The 24,582-nt window shown below is 32.7% G+C and overlaps 2 protein-coding genes across 2 annotated transcripts; one reads left to right on the top strand and one right to left on the bottom strand.

The window, feature by feature from the left end:
* Positions 1-1,886: 1,886 nt before the first annotated feature.
* LOC132744183 (uncharacterized) lies at positions 1,887-14,506 on the bottom strand. The gene is made up of 2 exons (XM_060733169.1): positions 13,679-14,506; positions 1,887-3,565 (listed from the first exon to the last, which is right to left on the bottom strand). The coding sequence occupies exons 1-2, from the start codon at positions 14,017-14,019 to the stop codon at positions 2,215-2,217; spliced, it is 1,692 nt and encodes a 563-aa protein (XP_060589152.1). The 5' UTR covers positions 14,020-14,506; the 3' UTR covers positions 1,887-2,214.
* A 2,262-nt stretch (positions 14,507-16,768) lies between these two features.
* On the top strand, positions 16,769-23,340 carry LOC132745947 (dol-P-Man:Man(7)GlcNAc(2)-PP-Dol alpha-1,6-mannosyltransferase-like). Its single transcript, XM_060735331.1, has 4 exons — positions 16,769-16,812; positions 20,916-21,085; positions 21,678-21,753; positions 23,010-23,340. Exons 1-4 carry the CDS (start codon positions 16,769-16,771, stop codon positions 23,224-23,226), a joined length of 507 nt encoding a protein of 168 aa, XP_060591314.1. The 3' UTR covers positions 23,227-23,340.
* The last annotated feature ends 1,242 nt before the right edge of the window (positions 23,341-24,582 follow it).

The raw sequence follows: 24,582 nt of genomic DNA, 5'->3' as shown, positions 1-24,582 counted from the left end.
AAGGAAAAATCTGATAGTAAACCTTCATATATTTAATACCAGTCCTTTATTATTATGTAAATAAAACATTGCACGCATTAATTACTTTGAAATAAGTTATAGTATTTATTATCAAACTTGATTACAATTCAGACATTACTTTGTTATCGGATGTATTTTTGAATAATGTATGTTATGCTATGAAATTTACACAGAATCATTAATTCGCAAAGCAACCGATTCGCGAATAATAGGGAAAATTAGAACATTGCGAATAATACCGGATTTACAGTAGATCATACAGAATGGTGGGATATTTTATAACCCTGATGATGACTTGTGACAGTTGAAAGGTTGGTCATCATTATATACAGCTTAAAACTTATCCTGTGTTGTTTTGAAATCAATCTGAAAGTTTATTTTGATGATTTCCGGGACAAGTTCGAATGTGAGTCACCAAGTGTCAAAAACTAGGTCACACCACCCAACTATTGAAAAAGCTGTTAACTCTCAAGGGATCACATTTTTGACTCAATTACCATCAAACTGACTTCTAATTTCTAATACAGAATTGAATTTTGATAACAACTGACCTACTTTGGATATTAATTATATCGTTTGACTTAGTTTCTCTTTTTTAAGTATAGTTTTAAAATTTGGACCAGGGGTGTAATTTCTGATGTAAAATCGAATTTTGATATTGGCTGACCTGCTTTTGACATTTTTGATATCACTTGACGTACTTTTTTTGTTTTTTTTTGATGTACAGACTTGAAATTTGGACCATGGGTGTAATTTCTGATGCCTACAGAATTTTGATATCAGCTGACACACTTTTGATATTATTGATATCATTTGATCTACTTTCTTGCTTTTTGACATACAGACATGAAATTGGGACAAAGGGTGTAATTTCTGATGCCGAGTTGAAATTGATATTATCTAACCTACTTTTGATATTTTTGATATAATTTGACATACTTTCATATTTTTTGACATATAAATTTAAAATTTGAGTCAAGGGTGTAGTTCTTTAATGATAATTTGTATTTTGATATAAGATGGCCTACTTCTAATATTTTTGATATCGCTTGACCTACAATGAAATGATGGGTGAGGTGAGCAATCTAGGGTCATCTTGGCCCTCTTGTTTACACGTTTTTATACAGCCTTTGTATTATTTACCAATGTCATAAGTTTACAAGGAACATACCTAAGGTGGTCCTTTAAGTTTTGATGGAGTTTGGGGGTCACTGTATTCAAGGTCAAGTTCTTGCATTTACATGTTTATATATTTGATCAAGTATTGGTAAGTTGAATATTGTTCAACTTCATCACAATTCATTGGAATCACTTGCTAAATTATATTTTTCCAAAATCAAAACACCATGACTCTGTGAAGTGTCATAAAACTGTTAACATTATTTTATTTTTATTTTCATAACTGAGTGAATCGGTAAACCTCTTTTGAAAAATAACATCCGCTTTTAGGCGTAATGGGCCTTTGAGTTTTATTTACAGTCTGACCCCGGTTATATTCAACAATCCTTTATTCGAATACTCGATATTATTCATAGTAGTTATGCGGTCCGAATTATTACTCTATATAAATTAATGTAAATTCGAACATATTATTCAAAATGCATTACCCGAATACCTCCTATTTTTCGAAGTAAAATTTTGTCCAGATTATACATTTATGAAAGTATTTCACAACTATTATTCGAAGCCAGACTAATTCTGATCAACTCATTGACTGTCCACACTTGTGAAAATTTTCTAACAGACATGGTGTATTTAGACAATTGTGATAATTACAGTACACTTTGCGTGTAATTTAAAAGGAGGAAAGCACCTAAGTCATAGAAATGAAATCCAAATAAAGAAAGATGCGTTTAAATTCTACATTTATTTCACTCATAAAGACAGTCTCATTTACACAACATACAATTTAAAAAAAATTATAAATCTTGATATAAATCATAATGCAAGAATAGAATGTATATGATAAATCAAATAAATTTCTACAAAATAATTCATGACTATTTACAATGAATTAAACTTAAGTAGTATCATAACATATTGAACATGTATAAACTTGTCACAATCAAATTATTTAAGTTACTATGTTTTTCTTCTTACATTTTATGTTTAAATATTGAATTTTACATATAAATCAGGATATTCTTTAAATATTATTTTTATTGATAGTGCTTCATTTATTTACTTAAAAGATCAGATATCATACACTTCAATGTTGTCAGATCCATATCTGCTTATATACATCTTAGTCATTTGTTGATTACTACAGACTGATCTTATTTGCCTTTTTCGACTATCAGCTTTTATAATCTCTCCTATCAGCTCACCATCAGATGTAAACTGTAAAACGTTATTGGAGACTTTTCCAGATACCAGCACAGTGCCTGCTTCACTGAGATAGCAACAGTTAGCCCCCTCTAATTGTATATCATTAAATGATGTAATAACCTGACCATTGTTGTCAAGTACTATCAGTCCATTATCATAGTCAGCAACATAAATCCTAGTAGCATCTTTACTAACAGCTAGTCTGCGTATGTCAGAGAACAGGGTATGTCCTGATTGATCCTTACTGAACTGTTTAAGCTTCCTACCAGACAATGTATACATATATACTGATGTCTTATCGTCTGAAATATATAAATTATTGTTTGCATATGCAAGACCATGACATTCAAAATCAGTTTTAATCTTGTCTGTTGTTTTCATTTTTCCACTAAAAGAAATGAAATGAACCGATTTTTGTGATTTTACAGTTACTGCTACTTGTGTGTTATTGATCATACACACTTGCAATGGTCCTCCATGTAGATCACAATAGTCTGTGACAGTATAGTTATGACTGTGTAACCGTTTCAGTTTCTTGTTGTTGTAATCAGCTAGAATTATTGTACCATCTTCCATACAGCAGGCACTGGTAATATGACAATTTGTTTTATCAGACTTAACTTTTACGTTATATAATTGATTTCCTTTAATCTGAAATAAATTAACAGAAGTCTTTGTAGGTTTTTCTGATAGTATGCCTAGGGTCTTCTTTTGCTTAAGTTGTGTAAGAATTGTTCTATCAGGTTGAAAATCTATGTGTTCCACATTACTTTTAAATTTTGCATCTTCTAAATATTTGTTGGCAACATTTGCAGCATCCTCTGCCATCTTAACATGTACAAACACTTCAGCTTTATTTGTGTTTGAAGATGCTAATTTATCATTAGCTGATGTAATCCTGGACTTGTTGGTTTGAAGCTGTTTGAGACCATCTTCTACCTTGTCTTCAAGACTTTTGACTTTATATTCTATCTCATCAATAGAACTTTTCTCCAGCTTGTCAAGATGGTCATTGATTTCTTGTCGGAATTTTCTAATATCAGCCAGTATTTCTGCTTTCCTCTTTAGCAGCCTTTGTTTATCCTTTTTAAATCGATCAGCTTGTTTAGCAAGGGTCTTGGCTATTTCCTCGAGTTTTGTTTGAATTTGTCTAGACGCTACTTGGTAAGTATTATTTTGGATAAATGCTGGTATGTAGAAAGTGTCCTTGCATAATCTGAAAAATAAGTTAAGACAGTATGTGAATATAAGGCTATGAAATGACTGAGGAGGTAATATTAAATATTTTATACTTTTCTACATATAAGTATTTAAGATACAATATTATTTTAAGACTTTTAAGTACCTATTAAACATTCCGTATATTAAAGTGACATTATGTCCATCCAAGGGTATAAACATATCCATCGAAATTTAACTGTTACATTCAAATTATAAAGAGAGTGGTGACTGTCTTGATGTTATTTAATCTAAAGAAAGATTTTGTAATAAATACTAGAACCAATTTCCAAGATATGTGGGCCCGGCAGCACCGCCTGACATAAAATTGAAATATTCTCAGTTGGAAAACTAGCATGTAATTGTTTAGTTAACACTATCTTTTTAGGTATTTTTATCTTTTTTATCTCAAATCCATATATACCTTTAAACAACAAACTCTGATTATTGTTTACATCCAAAACAAAGAACTCTGATCATTACTTACACCCAAAACAAATACACATCAATTATCAGCCACTTATACGAACACTTAACACTTCCACAGTCTATACAATTATAAGTCATTTTCAATAACCAACAAATAAGTTTTGAGGCCCATTTGACTAGTTTCAGGGCCGATTTGACAAGTTTTGGGGCCGATTTGACTTTTTAAAATTGTTGTGTGGCCGATTTGACTAATTTGAGGCCGATTTGACTAATTTTGGGGCCGATTTGACTTGGGGCCGATCTGACTTGGGGCCGATTTGACTAATTTGCTACTAGACACATGGCGAGCCCAAGCTCTAAACAACTAATGATCAAACAAAACAATAAAATCACCACAAAATTGAAAAACACAAAATATGAATATTTTTACAACTGTAAGATACAATATAAACTACCAACATTCAACCAACAATATTAACTTTACAAAATCTAATCGGCGTTAGATAAGCAAACTAAAGCACCCAATATTTACAGATATCCTCAGAAACAAAGCATCAACTAATAGAACCTTGACAAGACAAATCACTCCAAACATTCAACCAAAATCAACCAAGTATATCTTCACAAACAAATATAACTCAACGACCAAAACAACTAATTACAACCAATAAACCCTGATCAATTAAGATCACCACAATTAAATTGAACCAACTTCAACAAATCAACAAAACTTTCTTTAAAACAACAAATTCTCTTCTCCACAAACAAAAATGCTGCACACTATCAGCGTGTCTCTCCTAAACTTATGTAAAATCTCTCCAAAAACCCGCATATTTCTATTTGACATTTACATGTAGAAAATTAAACCACAGCAACAGGTTTATAAATACACTGTTCATTGAAATATGATACACTTCGGTGTATCGCTGTGGGAAGACATTAACTCGTTTAAAAGAATATATATTTACAGTAAAACTGTATGATTATTCTGACAACCCCTTCTCAAGAAAACACTTCACTGTTTTCAAACAATATGAATAATCTACAATGTCCCTTTTAAGGTATCAAGTCTACTAGGTAACTGCACACACGTTGTCCTTTTCTTTCACAGCTACTATTCTAAACATATAGTTCTGTAGAAACAATGCCCATCTCATTATGCAGGCACTTTCAACTTTACACTTCTAAATATATGTTAAAGGAGCTTATCAAGCTTATCCTTATCAAGCTCAAATTCTTTGCCATACAAATATTTGTTGAATTTCTTTATTCCGAAAACCATTGCAAGACATTCCCTTTCGAAAACCGAGTAGTTCCAATCTCAATTTAACAATATCTTACTCGCGTAAGCTATTGAAAGCAGACCATCATCAAACTGTTGAAGATGTGCAACTCCAACTCCGGTGTCTGTAGCATCACATTGCAAAACAAACGACTTTGAAAAGTCAGGAAGTCGTAGTATTGGTGATTGTGTCAATACTTGCCTTAATGTCGTAAAGGCCTTTTCATGTTCTGGTTTCCATATGATTTTATTTGGCTGTCCCTTCTTCGTAAGATCTGTCAATGGTGCAGTAATTTCTGCAAATGAAGCAATGAATTTTCCATAGTATTCAGTTAAACTAAGAAATGATTTCAGTTGCTTCTTTGACTCTGGTCGCATAGTGTTTCTAATTTTACTCAATTTGTCATCTTCTATTTGCATTTGACCTTTGCCAACAACATGACCAGTAAATGGTATACTTTCAAATCCAATCATACATTTAGAAGGTTTAACTGTGATCTTTGCTTCTCGTATTCTTTTGAACAACTATCTCATCATCTTCATATGTCTCTCCCATGTTACTGTATGTCCAAGCACATCGTTTACATAATTATCAGTGTCATTCACTCCGAAAAGCAGCTTCCGCGTAATTCTATTAAATGTTGCACCAGAATTGACCATTCCAAATGGCCTCTTTCTGAATTGTTAACTGTCCTGTGTTGTAGAAAATGCTGTTAGATGTCTTGACTTTGCTTCAATAGGTATTTGCCGAAATCCTTTGGTCAAATCCAATTTCGTGAAGAACTTATCTTTGAGCTTTGCCATCACATCCCTAACATTACCCATTGGTTCTCTATCAAACATTGTTACAGAGTTGAGTCGTCCGAAGTCAATACAAAAGCGGTTTGTATTATTATTTTTCTTCACCAAAACAATTGGAGAATTATAATCAGAATTTACTGGTTCAATGATACCACATTCAAGCATTTTCTTGATTTCATCCTCTACCGCTGTCCTTTTTGCATATGGTATCGTATATTGTCTAACACAAATTGGCGTTTTGTCAGTCAACACAATCTTGTGAAATTCAAGATCTGTAGTTCCAGGAACGTCAGTGAAAATATCCTCTAATTCTTGAAGCATCGCATTTACTTCTGATTTTTGTTCAAGTTTAAATTTATCAATAACATTTACATCTCTGTACGTCGCTTCACCCTGTGTATCTACTATTTCTAAAAGATTTTCATCATCAACAATCCCTTTATCATCATTATTTTCGGCTTCTTTTACAGCTACACTCGCACAAATTCTATCCTCTCGTTCTTCGTATTTCTTCAGAAGATTTATGTGGTACATCCTAATTCTATCACCTTCTTTTACTTTGTAGTCAAACTTCTTAACTGCTTCACTTACAACAAATGGACCTTTCCATTGAAGGCAGGAGCAATAAAACTTTGTCTCCTACTTGGTCGTGTTTTCTTATCATAATGACGTTTATACTCTTCTTGTGAGTTGCTGAGATTCTCTCGAGCAATCTTGCATGTTTGTTCTAACCTATTTCTCAAATCAAGACGTACTTATACGTATTACGTATCTCTGGTACTTCTGTCTCTGTCCATAATTCTTTTAGTGCTTGCATGGGATCTCTAACAGTTCTGCCATATAGTAGTTCAAATGGTGAGAACCCTGTACTTGACTGAGGGACTTCTCTGTATGCAAAGAGAACCGCAGACAAATATCTGTCCCAATCCTTAGGTCTTTCTTGGCACATTTTCTTCAACATTCTTTTTAAAATAACATTCATTCATTCATTCTATCACAAAGACCATTGAATTTTGGATTGTTAGGGGTAGTAAACAACTGTTTGAGGGATACAAGTCTATAAACTTCTTTTATAAGTTGTGACGTGAACTAACTACCCCTATCACTAAGTATTTCCGATGGGAATCCTACTCTTGCAAAAATATCTAACAATGCTTCGGTTATATTTTCAGTCTCAATTCTTGGTAAAGCAACATCTTCTGGGTAACGTGTAGCATAATCAACTACAGTTAATATGTACCTACAGTTAACTTCACTTGAAGCGAACAGTAAACTTCACTTGTAGCGAACACGGTTATAGTGAACTTCCGGTTATAAGGAACAATTATTTTTGACCCGAATTTTGCCCTTCTTTATTTCATATAAAAATATACTGTTACAGCGAACACGGTTATTAGGAATGAACGCTTATAAGGAACTCCTTTCTTAGTCCCAATTTATTTAAAAGTTCAGAAAATTACACTTTTATAACGAACCGTAATAACGAACATTTTCAACTTTCGTTTTCATTGGCACGTATTAAAACTCGGCCGAACTTGCCGTTTATTGTTGTATCTGTGAAAATGAATTTGTATACCAGTATGTAATAGTTTTCTATTAAGGTTATTTTTAGCATGAGTTCTTGTAACGTTATTTCTTTTATTCTATTATTTCTTTTCTCGAGTAAAATAATTATGATCATTTATAATCGGTTTTCAACATAATCACGCATGCTATTCCTTGCTAATCCAATGAAAACTACAAAGTACGCTTGATTGAAATGAAAAGAAATCTATATCTTTCATAAGTAAAAGTCACGCTTAAAATATACATTGAATATATTCAATATATTCAATAAAAAAAACGAAAAGCACTGAGATAGGAACAAAATACAATATTTTATGAGAAATTGAGAAAGGGTGAAATAGCAAAGGATTTTAAATTCCAAAAAGTACGAGCAATAAATGACTAATTTATCTTAAACAGATGCTCTTCAAAATGGTGGACGATGTTAAACAATCAGTTCGTTATGTGTGAATTTGTTCGCTATAAAATGTCCTGATACAAGGAACTCCGGATATAAGGAACAGATTTTAAATGTCCCAATGAGTTCGTTGTAAGCAGAGTTTACTGTACTTCCCTTTTCCGATACAAGCGTTATTGGCCCTATCAAATCAACCGCAATTCTCTGAAACGGAGTGTCAATAATAGGTCTTTTACCTATAGGAGCTTTCTGAAGTCTACCCCTGGGCACCGTCTTCTGACAAATGTCACAGGAACGACAAAATCTAGGTATATCACTAGAAATACATGGCCAGTGAAATCTAGACTGTATCCTGTCTAAAGGCTTGCGTACAGACATGCCCATCCACTATAGATTCATGAGTTAATGAAATAACTCTTTTGTGATATTTACTAGGAACGACTATTTGTCTTGTTTCAGACTTCAAATCACCTTTCACCGCCTCAAATATTCTATACAACGCATCTTTTCCTACTTCACATCTGAATCTGTTACCACTTTTTGTTTTCATTATCTCATTTTCTCTAGCATACTGCCACAAGCGCTGTAACGTATTATCGTCTTAAGAACATCATCCGTTATTTCTTCGACCGTTGGAACTTTAAGAGGTTTCATTGACATATTCTCTTTTTCTGCATGTGCTCTAGTAACAACAGCAGCTATGTTTGTTTCTTCTCGGCTAACCCACTTCTCATTTGGCTTATCAAGTACACCATGAATATTACCCAAGACTAAGTCACAAATTGCTGGCTTCTAATAAACCCTTATAATAAAGTGTATCAATGTCTATCTTTGCCATGGGTACTAACCTGGCCCGACCATCTATTGCTATCATGACACAATTTTTATTCAACATTTGATCTTCTTCCACCAACTTCTTTCTAACTAATGCTAACTCGCAACCAGTGTCTCTAAGAACGTTCGCCTTCTAATGATTCAATTGTACAGCTACTTGTAATGACAGGCACATAATTACCATTGGCTAATTTAAGTTTCCCCTCTTCAATACAACCATCATAAGAACTTGACATAACATAACCCCGATACTTTCTTATCATCGGATCTACAATCACGTCTATTTTCTCCAGGCCTTCTACGTCAGTTCCTTAGTGAAGAATCCCGATTTGTTTTAAAGTAATTTCTATTTTGCCCTCCATATGACATTGCAGCAGCCCCATATGTTTTCTCTGTGATAGTGCTGTACTGGTTTCGATAGAGTACCTTGATTTAAGCGTATTGGTGATTTATTTGAAGTGGTGGCAATCTTTGAGCTTTTACTATTTGTAATTGTACCGCAATGAGCCTCTAAGTATTGTTCAGCCAAAGAGATGAAATCTCTACGATCCTTTGGCCTTCGTTCCTTGAGAAAAAGAGCTAGCTCTCCAGTTACCTCTCTGGCGTGGGTTCGATCCCCGGGAGATGCTTTGGTAGTTTAGCGCGGAGGAAGGTAGTCTAGTACTGGTGTAACTCCCCAGGAACGATGGTTAGGAAACTACCCGCCTATATGACTGAAATACTGTTGGAAAAAGGCGTAAAATGAAACAAACAAACTGTTGAACAAACTTTGACAAATAGCTCTCTAATAATAAGATCTTTTAATTTATCTACTGTATCAGCAGCGTCGACCATTTCTGTCCATCTACTAAAGTACCTATCTAAGCGAAACATAAATTAGTTTACAGTCTCCCCTTGTTCCGGCTTACATTCTCTAAATTTAGTTCTGAAACTGTCCTCTGTTAATTGCTATCTTTTCAAAACTGCTGTTTTTATTTCTTGATAGTCTGATGCTTGCTCAGGGGGCATACTAGTGTAAACTTCAAGACCCCGTTAATAACGAACTTAAGCTTATTGCCCATCTCTTCTTTCCATCCTTGACTAATGGAGAAACTTTCAAAACGCTCTATATAAGCATCTATGTCATCTTTTGACTCTTCGAATTTTGTCAAACTTGGCCTCAAACCGGTGTAAGGTGGGGTATCAATGCGATCCCCAGCCTCGATTTTTAACTCCATCAATTCTATCTCTTGCTCTTTCATTTTCATCTCTACTTCAGCATGAAATAAACGTTTCTTTTCCTCACGTTCGACTTCTTTTTCTAGACGCTCGGCCTCAAAACGCCGTCGCTCTTTCTCGCGTTCAGCTTTTTTTCTAAACGCTCGGCCTCACGTTCAGCTTCTTTTTCTTAACACTATGCCTCACGTTCAGCTTCTTTTGCTTTACGCTCGGCCTCAAATCGCCGTTCGTTTATCTTTTTCACGTTTAATATTTCTTTCTTCTCTTTCAAGATATTCTGATTCTTTCTTTTGAACAAAATCATGCAAATCCCCGTCTTTCAACCCAAGCCTCTCACCCAATGATACCCATTTCTCATAATCCATAATTGCTTAGTAATGGATTACTATTTAATAAAATAATCAACTTCTACGAAACCCGTTGAGTAAACACTTATTACTCCACCTACCGGGCAATGAACTTGTATTAACAGTAACAACCAGGGCACCGATAGTAATCTTCTTTTAGTGTTTACCAACTATGTAAACTTTATGAAAACAACCAGCTGGGCACCTGCGGTAAAAACTATTCAACTATTACATACACATTTATGAAAAATCACCCACTGGACATCGGTAATAAACTTTTATCAACTAACTAACAAATTATAAGCTATATCTTTATCATTAATATAAACTTATTAATACATTGATTCAAACTATCACAACAAATTCTCTCCAAAACCACGTAAATCTATCACCGTATAAACAGTTTTCAACCAAGGATGCCCTCCTGCTAAATACAATTAATTCTTCAATTTACACAATCTGTCACCGTTTTTCTTCATTAAACTCTATTGTACAGAGAGTTTACTTGTATAAAACTACATGCAGGTTTATCGATTTTCAACCAACAGCTGTTTCAGACTGCTTTATTTTTACCAACAGATCGAAAATGGTCTAAGGTTTAACAAAAACTTTTATCAAAGTTTAACAAACAATATTTTGACAGAAAAGATTCCAACTCAAAAAGAATACCCCGGACGAGCCCCCAAATTGTCAAGAGAATGACTGCCTTGATGTAATTTAATCTAAGGAAAGATTTAGTAATAAATACTAGAACCAATTTCCAAGATATGGGGGCCCGGCAGCACCGCCTGACATACAATTGAAATATTCTCAGTTGGAAAACTAGCATGTAATTGTTAAGTTAACACAATTTTTTTAGGTACTTTTATCTTCTTTTTTTCATCTCAAATCCATATATACCTTAAGGTAGACCATGGGTAATGGGCACCATAAGGAACTGTAAAATTGACAACATAGGACAGTTATATGTCTTCAAGGTCACCTGTATGCAAAATTTAAATAAAATTTACCGTGTGGTTTATGAGTTATGGATATATTTCAGAACTAAGACTTTGCCATTAGAAGGGCTTTTTTTCAGAAATGAGGAAACTCTAAATAATCTGTAATATCATCATTTAAAAAAAATGTTTTTCTATTGCTCATTGTTGAGAAACAAATAATAACATTCAGGTAACAAATTACACAAGCAAAATGTTTGTTTCTAAACAAAATGTTCTAAATATGTATAGAAATGTAACCCTACCCCGCCCACTTTAAACCCTTATTTTACAATTTCCCTATCTAAGATGCTTTATTCAAAATATTCCTAAAATTTACCATAATGATGGGCTGTTTTCAAAGTTTGCCCAAATTTTCTTAAAGGTATATTGGTTGTTCATGCAAAATATTAAATACTTTTACCGTGTAGTTTTTATTTTATTAAACTTTGAAAATATCTGGTATCATATTTGCTATAAATTTTGGCATTATTTAGCAAGTAAATACCTACAATAATTATATAATTTAAATCAAATCCTTTTTTCTTCCATAAGGGATCAGAGAGATACATAAATAATGTAAAAAAGAAAAAAAGAAAGAAAAAAAAAGTTGCCCCTTCTGGGGTTTGAACCCACGCCCCTCAATTTCAATGTAGTTGGCAAGTGATTCTAGCCTATTTGAATACTCTTCAAAGTGGAGGTAATGCATTACCCATCGTCTACCTTAAAACAACAAACTCTGATTATTTACACCCAAAACAAAGAACTCTGATTATTACTTACACCCAAAACAAATACACATCATTTATAAGCCACTTACACGAAATATCTTTTCACGTACACGTCTCTTATATGAAACAATACTAGACACCTGGCGAGCCAAAGCTCTAAACAACTAATGATCAAACAAAACAATAAAATCACCACAAAATTGAAGAACACAAAAAAATGAATATTTTTACAACTCTTAGATACAATATAAACCAGAAACATTCAATCAACAATATTAACTTCACAAAATCTAATCAGCATTAGAAAAGCAACTAAAGCATCCAATATTTACAGATATCCCCAAAAACAAAGCATCAACTAAAAGAACCTTGACAAGACAAATCACTCCAAACATTCAACCAAAATCAACCAAGTATATCTTCACAAACAGATATAACTCAACGACAAAAACAACTAATTACAACCAATAAACCCTGATCAATTAAGATCACCACAATTAAATTCAACCATTGTCACATCCGTGTTATTTGTGCCGTGTGGTGGCTGTAAAACGTCTCCCCGTACATTTAATCAATGATGTTATATTTTCAATCCTTGAAGATTGTTCAGCACGACGTTTCTTGTATTTTGCCTTTTTCAACTTGGGTGGTTCCAGTATTCCTACTTAAATACTGTATAATCACCCTAAGGATATGTTGCCTGCTTTTTAAATGTGTCTTTTGACGTCTTGTCTGTGATATGAAGGCTTCATAACCTCAGATCCCCTTTAAAAATTCCATTTTATTTTGTTCCGCCCATTGTTTTATCGTTTAGGGCACACGCATTCTTTTACTTGGGGATCATACGCTGCTTTTCATGGAATGACACTAATGTGTCACATTGAAGGGTCCATGATAACCGCCGTATGAAAACATCTACGGATGTTTCTAAACTCAAAATTTGACCATTTTGTGTTTAAATGTTGAATTCTGCTTAAGCCGGTGGTAGGGGGCGTGGACGGTAACTTGCACTTTCCAGTACCGTCAATGAACAGGCTCAATCAAACCGAGCCTGCAACATTTTACAATTTTGCCGTGTTGAGCTTTCTTTAGGGATTCTGCTTTTCTCTACTTCAACAAAATCAACAAAACTCCCTTCAAAACAACAAATTCTCTTCTCCACAAAAAATAAACGCTTACACACTATCAGCGTGTCTCTATTTGACATTTACATGTAGACAATTAAACCACGGCAACAGGTTTATAAATACACTGTTCATTGAAATATGTTACACTTCGGTGTCTCGCTGTGGGAAGACATTAACTCGTTTAAAAAAATATATCTACAGTAAAATTTTATGAATATTCTTACAAGTGGGGCAGTCTTTTTTTTATTTATGGCAGATTTATGTTTTATGCTGAACAATTTCTAACAATCACCATTATAACAGTGTATCATGTGAAAAAATAATAAGTTCAGGAAAAAATGAGCATAATGTCACTTTAATTGAAAAAAATAATCTATGTTTATATATAATAATAAGTTTTACCTGTGATCAACTGCCATGCATGTAGAACAGCCAACATTATCATGGTTCTGACAGTACATATCAATATGTTTATGACTGTGTCTGTCACATCTCTCTGTTGGTGCCCTCGGCAGACCTTTACCGGTTACTGACTTAACTTGAGATTTATCCAACACCTTGTGATCAGCACACAGAGGCACTTGACCATGTACTTGAACACAGGCTATACAAAAATAATCCTTACAGTCTACACAGAATTTTTCACCTTCAGTGTTTTTTCCTTTATTTTTACACATTGAACATAATACATCAAATATTGCATCTGACAGAATATCTGTATCTATTTGTTTACCAGAAGCCATTTTGTAGATATTTTATCTGAACTGATCTATTCACCAATTTTGTTTCAGAGTCATTTTAAACAATATAATTTCCAGCAACACTTTATCACAGTTCTCTAGTTTTACTTAACTTATTCCTGTCTATGTACAATTATCACCTCCAATTATTGCTAAGTTATGTGCAAAGGTTCACCCGACTACGGTTGACAAAAACAAAACAACATCCCATTTCATTGCACAGTTGTATATTTATATATGAAATGTTAATCCAAAGTCCACATCTAACTAACAATATCGATAAACCTGTTTTAAGTGTTTACCAAGGCTTGGTTTAACATTATCATATCTATAAAGCAATAAATTACTCTCGGAAGAAAATAACCTGAACAATTTTAAGAAAAAAATGTTGTCTTTCCATGAAATAATCATATTTCAAGAAATTAAAACCGATAATGATCAGCACAGACCACTGGTTAAAAAATCTTTATATTTTCAGTGGTTATTGCTCCGCGCCACTATTTGTGTTTACTATTTTGTTTGTCCATGGGCCCGGATTTGATCAATTAATTCCTTCGATTTACAGCTAAAAATAAATCCGCATTCAAGAACTCCTTTCGATTTCTATATTGGTTTCCCCTTCGGTGATTCGCAACATGTCATATTAATGAATGAGAACCGGAAAGCAGTTCAACAAAAAAGTATATTGATCTCCCAATAAGTCAATTAACAATAGTTTTTTATATATCACCAATGTCAAATAGCTTTTATATCTTTGACTCGCACGAACATGATGTAACGTTAGTACCTGCCTTAAATTCAGGAAACAGTCTTCTATTATATTGATAGATACTGTATCACCATGTAACGCGTGTATAACAGACAAAAAAATCCTCAATTTGGTCTTTTTGAAATTCATCCCATTTTTTCATTCCATAGTGTGTTCTACTTTCAGTATTGAAAGAAACCATTTTTTTTTAATATGACATGAAAAAATGCATGTAATATTACTATATTATAATATTAGTCCCTTATCTTACTATTTGTATATTTGTTACAATTATAATAATAAAAAAACAGACTTTGATATTCTTATCATCTTATGTTACTGACTACAGTAGTAACACAAACAGAACACAGTACAGTCATGTCACATAACATTTACAAGTCTTGTAAGTCTTGTTTGTATTCAATGGAATTACTTACCTTACCAGGTAGGCATCAGTGAAAGATATTAAATATCTTTCCCCTGTTTTTAATTATGGACAGTGCATAAGATAAGTATAATTATGCAAAAAATTGGTTTACAAAACATTCGGAAAAAATCTAAAATAGTACTTAATCTGAATATAACATGACCTGTGCGTAGGGATAATTTGGTAAGGTATCTGTAATGAGCGCATTTTTTTGCGCGGAGCTTCTCAATTGCTGCATTGCAGCAACATTTATACTTGTAATTAAAGATATGTAGAAGTAATATTATGATTTCTATCTGGTGGCATATAGCAATTCACCTGTGTGTGTGTTGTTATATAGATGATATACGGTAGTGAACTTAAAAAAGCCTTCTTGTGAAAAACCACAAGTCCAATTGCAACTAAACTTGGCAGGATTGTTCCTAGGGGGAAGGATTTCCAAATTTGTTCAAATAATTTTATTCCATGCAGAAATCTGGTTGCTATGGCAACCAGAAGGAATTAAAATGAAAAAAAAGGAAAAAATCTTTTTGTAAAGACTCACAATGCCTAGTTAGATATTTTGCATAAGGCATTGTCTGGTAAACTTCTACAAAAATTGTTCAAATTATAGCCATGGGGTCAAAATTGACCCCGCCCCAAGGGTCATTAATTTTCACTATCTACATATAGTAAAAACTAAAAATTCTTCTTGTCTGAAAATACAAGGCTAATAGAGCTTTAATATTTGGTATATTATTAGTTATAAAGATTTTTGACAGGTTATAAGTTCCTATATGTTTGTTATGAAATATAATCCGAGGCACTAGGTGAGGTTTATATTGCAAAAAAAAACATTTATATATGGTCATATAACATGTCAGGTCAATATTCATAATAAATTTACAATACAGCAAACTACCTTTTTTTAGAGAAAAAAGTGAGACATCTTCATAAATTGACAGCAGCCATGTATATAAAACTATATAAACATCATGAGTATCCAATGAAAAGTGACGTTACATACGTTCAGTATTATAAAATATCATATATTGGTGCTCTACCAAAGTTGTTCAAATTTTGCCTCTTGTGTCAAAATTGGCCCTGCACCAGGAGGGGTCATACGTTTTTCTTATTTGTATGTAATAAAAACTCTATAAAAATCTTTAGATCTAAATTGACATAGACTAAAGATTAGATATTTGGCATGAAACATAGTGTAGTGGATTGTTACCAAGATTGTTCAAATTACAGCCCTTGGGTCAAAATTGGCCTTGCACAGGAGTCATAGATTTTCATGGTTAACCTGTATCAAGATTGTTTAAATTAAAACCTTAGGGTCAAATTTTGCCCTGCCCAAAGGGACATGGTGACCTACAGTCGACTCCACCTATAATGAACTCGCTTATAACAAATTACCGTTAATAGCGAACTAAATTTGAAACCCCCTACCGATTCCTTCTTTATTTTATATTAAATCACATCGCTTAATACGTACTCGCTTAAAACGAATTTTCGGCTATAGCAAAATGATTAAAATTGCCTCTCTTTCTATCTCTTAAAATTCATAAATTTTTTGTAATCTTTGCCCGATGCAAATGGTGAACTTATACAAAAAGGAGACAATCAAGTTAACTAAAAAGTATGTTTCCGTCACACTTCTTCAAAACAAAGTGGAAAAACTCACTACCTATGAACTAAACATCTGTCCATATAAAAAGGATGCTCTCTAATGGACTTGTAGTAGGCAGTCTATTATGTTATATTTTATGGTGTTTATATGTTAGATGAAAGGCAATACTTTCATGTCTTATAGACTTTACCAAATATGAAAAGAATGACTTTTAAAAATAAAATTATGTTAGTAAAGTTATGAGTTTTGAAATACATTGTAGATATAAAAAAAACTGCATTAATATCATAATACACAAAGTCCAAGCCCCTGCTGTGACCTTTGACTCAGTGACATGAGTCTTGCACACAAAACATTGCCTTCTAAATTGCGAATTCCAATCATTTATGCAGAAGTTAAAGAAAACCTGCACTTATTTACCAGAATCAGAATTATACTTTAGATTACACTTGTTCATAGGGAGTTATATCAAACTGGTTCATGAGGAATTTGATCAATCTGGTCCAGGGTAAATTTGATCAATCTGGTCCATAGTAAATTAGATCAAACTGGTTCATGGGAAATTAAATCAAATTGGTTCATGGGAAATTAGATCAAACTGGTTCATGGGAAATTAGATCAAACTGGTTCATGGGAAATTAGATCAAACTGGTTCATGGGAAATAAGATCAAATTGGTTCATGGGAAATTAGATCAAACTGGTTCATGGGAAATTAGATCAGACTGGTCCATGGGAAATAAGATCAAACTGGTTCATGGGAAATTAGATCAAACTGGTTCATGGGAAATTAGATCAATTGCTAGTTCATGGGAAATAAGATCCAATTGGTTCATGCGAAATTAGATCAAACTGGTTCTTGGGAAATAAGATCAAATTGGTTCATGGGACATTAGATCAAACTGGTTCATGGGAAAATAGATCAATTACTGGTTCATCGGAAATTAGATCAAATTGGTTCATGAGAAATAAGATCAAACTGGTTCATGGGTAGTTAGATCACATTGGTTCATGGGAGATTAGATTACACTGGTTCATGGGAAATTACATATAACTGGTTCATGGGAAAATAGATCACAATGGTTCATGAGAAATTATAACAATCTGTTTAATGAGAAGTTAGATCAAACTGGTTCATGGGAAATTGGATCAAACTAGTTGGTTGGATATTTTATAACCCAGATCAAGATTTGTGAGATTCAAAACATCAGTGAACCTGTGTTGATTGTTTGTTCCACTTGATTCATTATCTTAAGTTTTGGATGGTGGGAAGTAAGATCAAACTGTTTCATAGAAAGTTTGATCAATGTAAGTTTTTCATGGAAAGTTAGATAAAAAATGGCTCACTTATGATAAGATAACACTGGCTCATGGAAAGTAATATCAAATTGTTCCAATTGGAAAGTAATATCAAACTTGCTCATTAAAAGTTAGATCAAACAGGCGAATCAAATTTAATGTTTCTACCAGACTGCTTGCTTCTACCTTAACTGTAAGTTCCCCAGAGTTTTTGATAAAAAAATGTAGAAATGTTCTTTTTTTTGAAGTCATCAATTTTAAAAGCAGAAAATATGATCTAAAAACAAAGAGAAAAAATTATAATCAATACTTCAAGCACATCTCTTCTCTTTCATGTGTGGACATAATTAAGGACTTACTTTCTAGATTAGAATTATCTGATTTTATACAAGATATGCTATAAAAAGAGTACTGGCATGCGAGCAGTTCCCGTACAGAAGCAGTACCCGTATTTTTCATTTAAACGCTTGATTTTTACATGCATTCTTCAAAAATTCATTTCAAATCAAGCAGATACATAAACGAGACAAAATCTAAGTGTCAGTTCGGCAGTACGTATAAAAAGTCTCATTTTAAATCACTTTCACCTGTGCGTTGTCAAAACGTGACCTTGTTTTATCTGGGGGATTCCGTCCTTGCGCGCATGCGCAAACATACTTACACGTGAGGCATGTTTAAGGGGTTTCCACTAATACCACCTGTTTACAGATAAGAAGGCAATGTGATGAAAACTTGTTTAATTATCAGAATTTTGACCAATATTACTATATAAAATAATTTTATGGCTTTGATGCTTAAAATATCATGTATACAAGCATGCCATCGCATGTGAATGCGTTGGGGGGTAACGGTACCGGGTAATAGATACACTCGTTTAGTCTACTTTCTATTTCCTGAATTACATCTATTTATCTCTTAGAAAATGGTCTGTTCAACAATTATAAATGAAAAATAGGTCCGATATAATAAAATTGTATAATTATAATGGGTTAAATTTTATGTACGGGAACTACTTCTCTTCATACAAAATAATGGATAATTTCTGTACCCCATATGAGGCCTCATAACTAAGGGTTATTCTATGTTTAGAACATGATGGAATTTCCATGATTTGTGTGACGAGCCGAATATTGATATGTAACATTCAAATTTTGGTGAGTGAGCGTAAAAAAAAATAATGTTTAAGTAACTACGATTTTTGTACGGGAACTGCTCGCATGCCAGTATATTTAATTATTGTTCCCTCAAGTTTTAATTAGTGGCTTATAAAAGATGACATGTTTAATCAGCATTATATTATGGTTAAAAACAAAAGCAGATTACACTTTCCCCATAATTTAGAGGTTAACTGTTTGATCTATTTTTTTGTTATACTCTGACTTTTTTCTCTTGAATTTTCTTTGATAATATAGCGACAATATAGCGAAACAAATTGAATTAAGTCACAATTGTTATTTATGGTTTCTAGTTAATGGCTTGGTACAGATTTTGATATATAAAGCTCTTATATACATAGCATTTAATTATATTACATAATAGTAGTTTTGCATTGGAAAAAAATGTATATTTACTTTATTTAGGCATAATTTTACTTTTTGATACCTCAATAGCGTAGCATCAAGCTACATAATGTTTAAAAAGTTGATTTATACAATGTATTTTATTTTAAATATCACATTTTATCTTAATATCACATGGCACTCAGAGGAAATATTGTCAACTCAACAATTGGTATATAAGTACACTGCATTATATTGTTAGAGTTTTACATTGAAGGATATCTTGAGTTATATTAAAAGCTCTTGTGCAAAAATCCTTCAGTATAATTCCTGTAAAACTGATAGCTTTTTGTCTCAGCCGTCCGTTTAGCTCAACTGTGAATCATGCGATCCGGTTTCGATTCCTTGGATGGTGCAGGTCGCTTTCGTTGTGGTTGAATTGAAATCCTTTCTACAGTTGTTCGAACTGTGCTCTGGTAAATTCAATGTGGCTTAATTCAGTGATCTGGAGTAAAAATTCAACAAACAAGCTTTTTGCCTCTCTAAAAAAAATTCTATAAACAGATAGCTTTTTCTTTTCTCGCATAAAATCTGTATATTTTTTACTTTACAAATTAAACCTAATTTTGATATTATATCTTATATGCAAAGACCACTTTTACATGAATGCCACATCAATGTGTGAAACTAACGTACCAATTTAACAGCTTTCACCCTTTTTTAGTTTTGAGATGAAATTTTACATGTACTACCACTTTTTGTTGCATTATGACTCCGGTATACATGTCCCATTCACAGAATCATGTATGTTTCCTACAATACTGGTATATTAATTATACCTGTCTGAAATATAGCGTTTGGAATATGAATATGGATTTCTTTTGGCAATTTATCTTAACTTTGGTTTAAGGCTGAGAAAAAGATATTATTTTTATAATAATTGTTCATTTTCATCCAAAAAGTGTGTTTTTATAATAATTCAATTCTTCAACTTTATACATAATGTGAAAATTAAGCCTCCATCATATATATGAAATGTTTAAGGCAAGTACACTGTGTTACAGCATGGGCGGCAAAATTGTCAGTATTGCCCATTTTGTCCCACAGCTTGTGCGGACAAGTGGAAACTTTCAAGACTTTCCTATATTTAATTGACAGACAAGTAAGTCAAAATCAGATTTTGCCGACCCTGTACAGTAATCAGTCAATTTACAGTTCGGAACATGAAAGGGTAAAGTAGACTGTGAATCAGTTACCAAAAACAGAATATTATTTTAAAAAAAAGAAAAAATTAACAAACATTTTATTTATTTCAGATGGATCAACAGGAACAAATCTTTACTTAGAAAGTTGCTGGCATTTGGTGCACTGCTCCATATTTGTGGCAACATTTTAACGTCGGGGATATTTCTGTATACATCGTATCGGAACTATCCAGGTGGCGAGGCATTGCGGAGATTTCATGAGATCGAAGCACCAACATCAGGTAGATTTTAATCAAGATAATGCACAGTACACGATCATTAGGTTTAAATGCAAGAGCTTATATAAGATTTAGGGCATCACAACTGTCAGCCTACTTTACCAAATACCCAATTTTATGACACTGTGAACTCAATGCCTTAAAAAAAGCCAAGTACATGTATATATTATCAAAGCTTTTTTCCAAGCATTGGAGTTCATTTAATTACTACCGTAGGTTCAAAGTAAAACTAAAAGTGGCATTTTTATGGTTGTTTTTGATTTTTGTATCAGAAATAAATCACATGAACTTCTTTCGTTAAGTTTGTCATAGCTTTGTATATCATAAATTTTACCTTAATTAACAAAGGCGTCCTGGGTCAAGGTCAGTACTGCCTAAAATCTATTATGTATAACATACATGAAAACTTATTATTAAATTTTTACTCGTAAATCATTTATGATTAAAATCGAATTTTGAATCAGTTTCAATACAAGAATGCTGGATGTGCTATTTGCAAATAATATGTTAGATAACCTTTCATTAGAATGACATTCGATTGGATGAGGTTAAAGGTCATATTACCAATTGTGTTAAATTGATTTTTCATTTCCAGCTGTACATGTACATATTGATGTGGCCGCGGCACAGACAGGAATAACAAGATTTGGTCAAATGTATCTCGATTGGATGTAAGTTCCTTATTTGAAATCTGTTTCAAAAACATTAAAGCAGCATGCCTCCAGATTCCTGCTAATTTTCATGGAAATTTTGAAAATGTATTTAAAAGTAAAATATTGTGAAGTGAACAAAGAAAGTAATTTACGCATAACAAACCACACTTACAATCCAAGTAAATTACAAAAAAAGAGGTTAAAATATACATAAATACCTATAACTGCGTAAGAAACGCAGTAGAATTAAAGTGATTGATACTACAATCAGTCATTAATCGCACATAACATGAAAATAATTAATTGAATATTGAATCTTTTTACTTTCTTAAGATCTTTATACATTTTTCTAAAGATTGAATTTCTTGAAATATTTTGGCCTTTCTGGAGGCGTGCAGCTTTAAAGGTACATTCCTCTTAATTGAAAAATAAGACTAGAAAAGGTGTCCTTAACACATGGATGACTGTATTGTCAGTCTACATTGTTTGTCTACAGACAGAAGACAAGCAAATCTATATCACAGGGATCCTCCCCCAACCCCCTAATCCCTAAAGGTCAAGACTTTAAAGAAACACACCAAGTGTCAGTAATGTGTATACAATGTATATTTCCCGTCCATGTGACATTTTGTATGTTTTATTCCTTTTATCATCATATTTCTACCTTATTACTAATGGTATAAGTGTTATCTTGGCATGATTTGACATGTTACAAATAATTTTGACAGGCTTTTTGTCCAATGGCAATAATTTTAAGTATTTTGAACATAAAAATAGCATAAATCTTTACGTTGACTGCTTTAGATTTGATAACCTATTTCATGGGACATAATCTGATAAGTATCTAATGGGCAGAGAAGAAAAGTTTATAACTCTTCCAAGAAATAGTGAATTTTATTGTGTTGGACTAATTATCTTACGATAGCTTATATTGGGGGCTCAAACCCAGTTTGGGGCAAGCCTTTGTTTCCTTCAAGAAGAAGCCTTACACTTATTGCTTAGTACCGGTTTGTTCAAGGATTAGATTCAAGAGTGTGTCTCTTAGCTTATAACTTCCTACCCAATCAAACTTTGTAATGTTATAATTTCTATCTAATTTGGTATATATATATATATAATGTGTTGATTGAATATAAATCCATACATACAGCTCTGGGATACCATCGAGCACTCTGTCTAGGGTTTGTACTGACTTTTAGTGTTATTGGATTTATATATATATATATGTATTCATTTACTGGCATACTTTATACAATTTTGTTTTTCATTTTCAGATATAATAAAACTGAAGACTTGGTGCCAGGGGGGTCAGAAATGATGTCATATTCTCATCTTATAATTGGAAATTCTACTAACTTAAAATATTATGAAAATAGCCATATTGTAATAGACACAGTGGAAGGATTTGATGGGTTACATATTGACAGAAATAAGCTGCCATTCTTCTTCTGGAAACATAAACCCAAAATGTGGATACTGAAGAAAATTTGAAGTGTGTTTAAAAAGTTAATTTTCCAAAGATACGAAGATTAGACTCCTATTTTCATATGTAGATTATTACAGGGTGGATGATCACATGGCACTGGGTCACTGTTTATGGTATTTGTTAATTTTCATTATATCTTTCAATATTTGAATAAAGCACATGATACATGTTCTAGGTAAATATTTTCCCATTCAAATCATGGTACATATTTTTCCAATGCATCTCTTGTACTTTTCCTGGATATTCTTGTAAAACATATTTTCATCAAAATATTGCTGCTGCAAGCATAACGGGAAAAGTAAGAGCAACAATAGTAAGTTATATACCAAAGAAATTGGCAAATAGTTACCTAGAACATGGTACATGTTTATTTTTCAAATATTGAGAAAAATAACGAAAATTAGCAAGTAACGTTAACAGTAACTTAATGTTACCATAAACAAAAGTCATGAATTCTACCACCCTGTTATTATTTCCAGAATGAAGTTATTTAATATTTATTTTTAGTTTCTGTGTGTAACATAATCATTGGCAAAAATTCCTTCATATTGATTGAAGTTCTCGGGTTGACTAAACATTTTGATCAACCAGATCGTATCCAAGACCAATGCGCTAAGCTGAAATAAAATGTTGGGTTATTAGTAAGCTAAATTCAGATCGTCTTTATTATTTGTGCAGTTAATAAAAACCTGTGTGTACACAAAACCAGACATTGTGATTTCAAGTTCCTTCCAGGTGTAAAAAGATTAAAGTATTTATGAATTTGAACCCCAATATGGTACGAAGTGCATTTGATTTTAAGTTTTTAGCAGCAGGCCAATAAGGATGAAGACTATTTTCAAGCACCAGTGGCAAAAATGACATACCTGTGCCACCAATATAGAACTAGGACAATGTTCATATTGTTAAATATCTTATAGGTATATTGTGCCTTAGAAATCTATATTTTTTAATTATTTAGAAATATCAAACATAATGTTAATGGACCAAGAGCATATTTGATGTTTAACAACTTGAGGAAGTAGTGTTGAATGTGCAGTTATGTGCCGTAAATGTAGCAAAATGTATACAAAGTAGTATTTTGACTTCCAAACATAATGCAAATTCAATATAATTATACCAATAACCAAAAAAATTAATGTATATGAAATGATTTTTTTTGAAAAACTGTAACAAGATACCAAAAATAAAAAAGTTTTTGAGAAATAAAAACAATTGCATTTCTTAGACATAAAAGGTCTCCTTTTACTATGTCTGGACAAAGTTCATTATGCACCATAATCTTATATTTTTATGCTCCTTGGTCATATAGCTTAACCATCTTCTTTTTTTTAAGGGGGTGGGGGAGGGGGGTGTAATTA

This window comes from Ruditapes philippinarum, unplaced genomic scaffold (assembly GCF_026571515.1).
Source record: "Ruditapes philippinarum isolate M1 unplaced genomic scaffold, ASM2657151v2 ctg1911_1_1_1_1, whole genome shotgun sequence".
NCBI lineage: Eukaryota > Metazoa > Mollusca > Bivalvia > Venerida > Veneridae > Ruditapes > Ruditapes philippinarum.
Note: the sequence above shows the minus strand (reverse complement) of the source record. Positions and strands in the feature narration are given on the sequence as shown.

Bases quoted from the DNA above. Each gene is read 5' to 3' on its own strand.
- LOC132744183 (XM_060733169.1), bottom strand. From the start codon at position 14,019: ATGGCTTCTGGTAAACAAATAGATACAGATATTCTGTCAGATGCAATA. The intron at 3,566-13,678 runs GTAAAACTTATT...CTTATTTTTCAG, and splicing joins TGCATGGCAGTTGATCACAG to ATTATGCAAGGACACTTTCT.
- LOC132745947 (XM_060735331.1), top strand. From the start codon at position 16,769: ATGGTGAACTTATACAAAAAGGAGACAATCAAGTTAACTAAAAA. The intron at 16,813-20,915 runs GTATGTTTCCGT...TATTTATTTCAG, and splicing joins ACAATCAAGTTAACTAAAAA to ATGGATCAACAGGAACAAAT. The intron at 21,086-21,677 runs GTAGATTTTAAT...TTTCATTTCCAG, and splicing joins GATCGAAGCACCAACATCAG to CTGTACATGTACATATTGAT.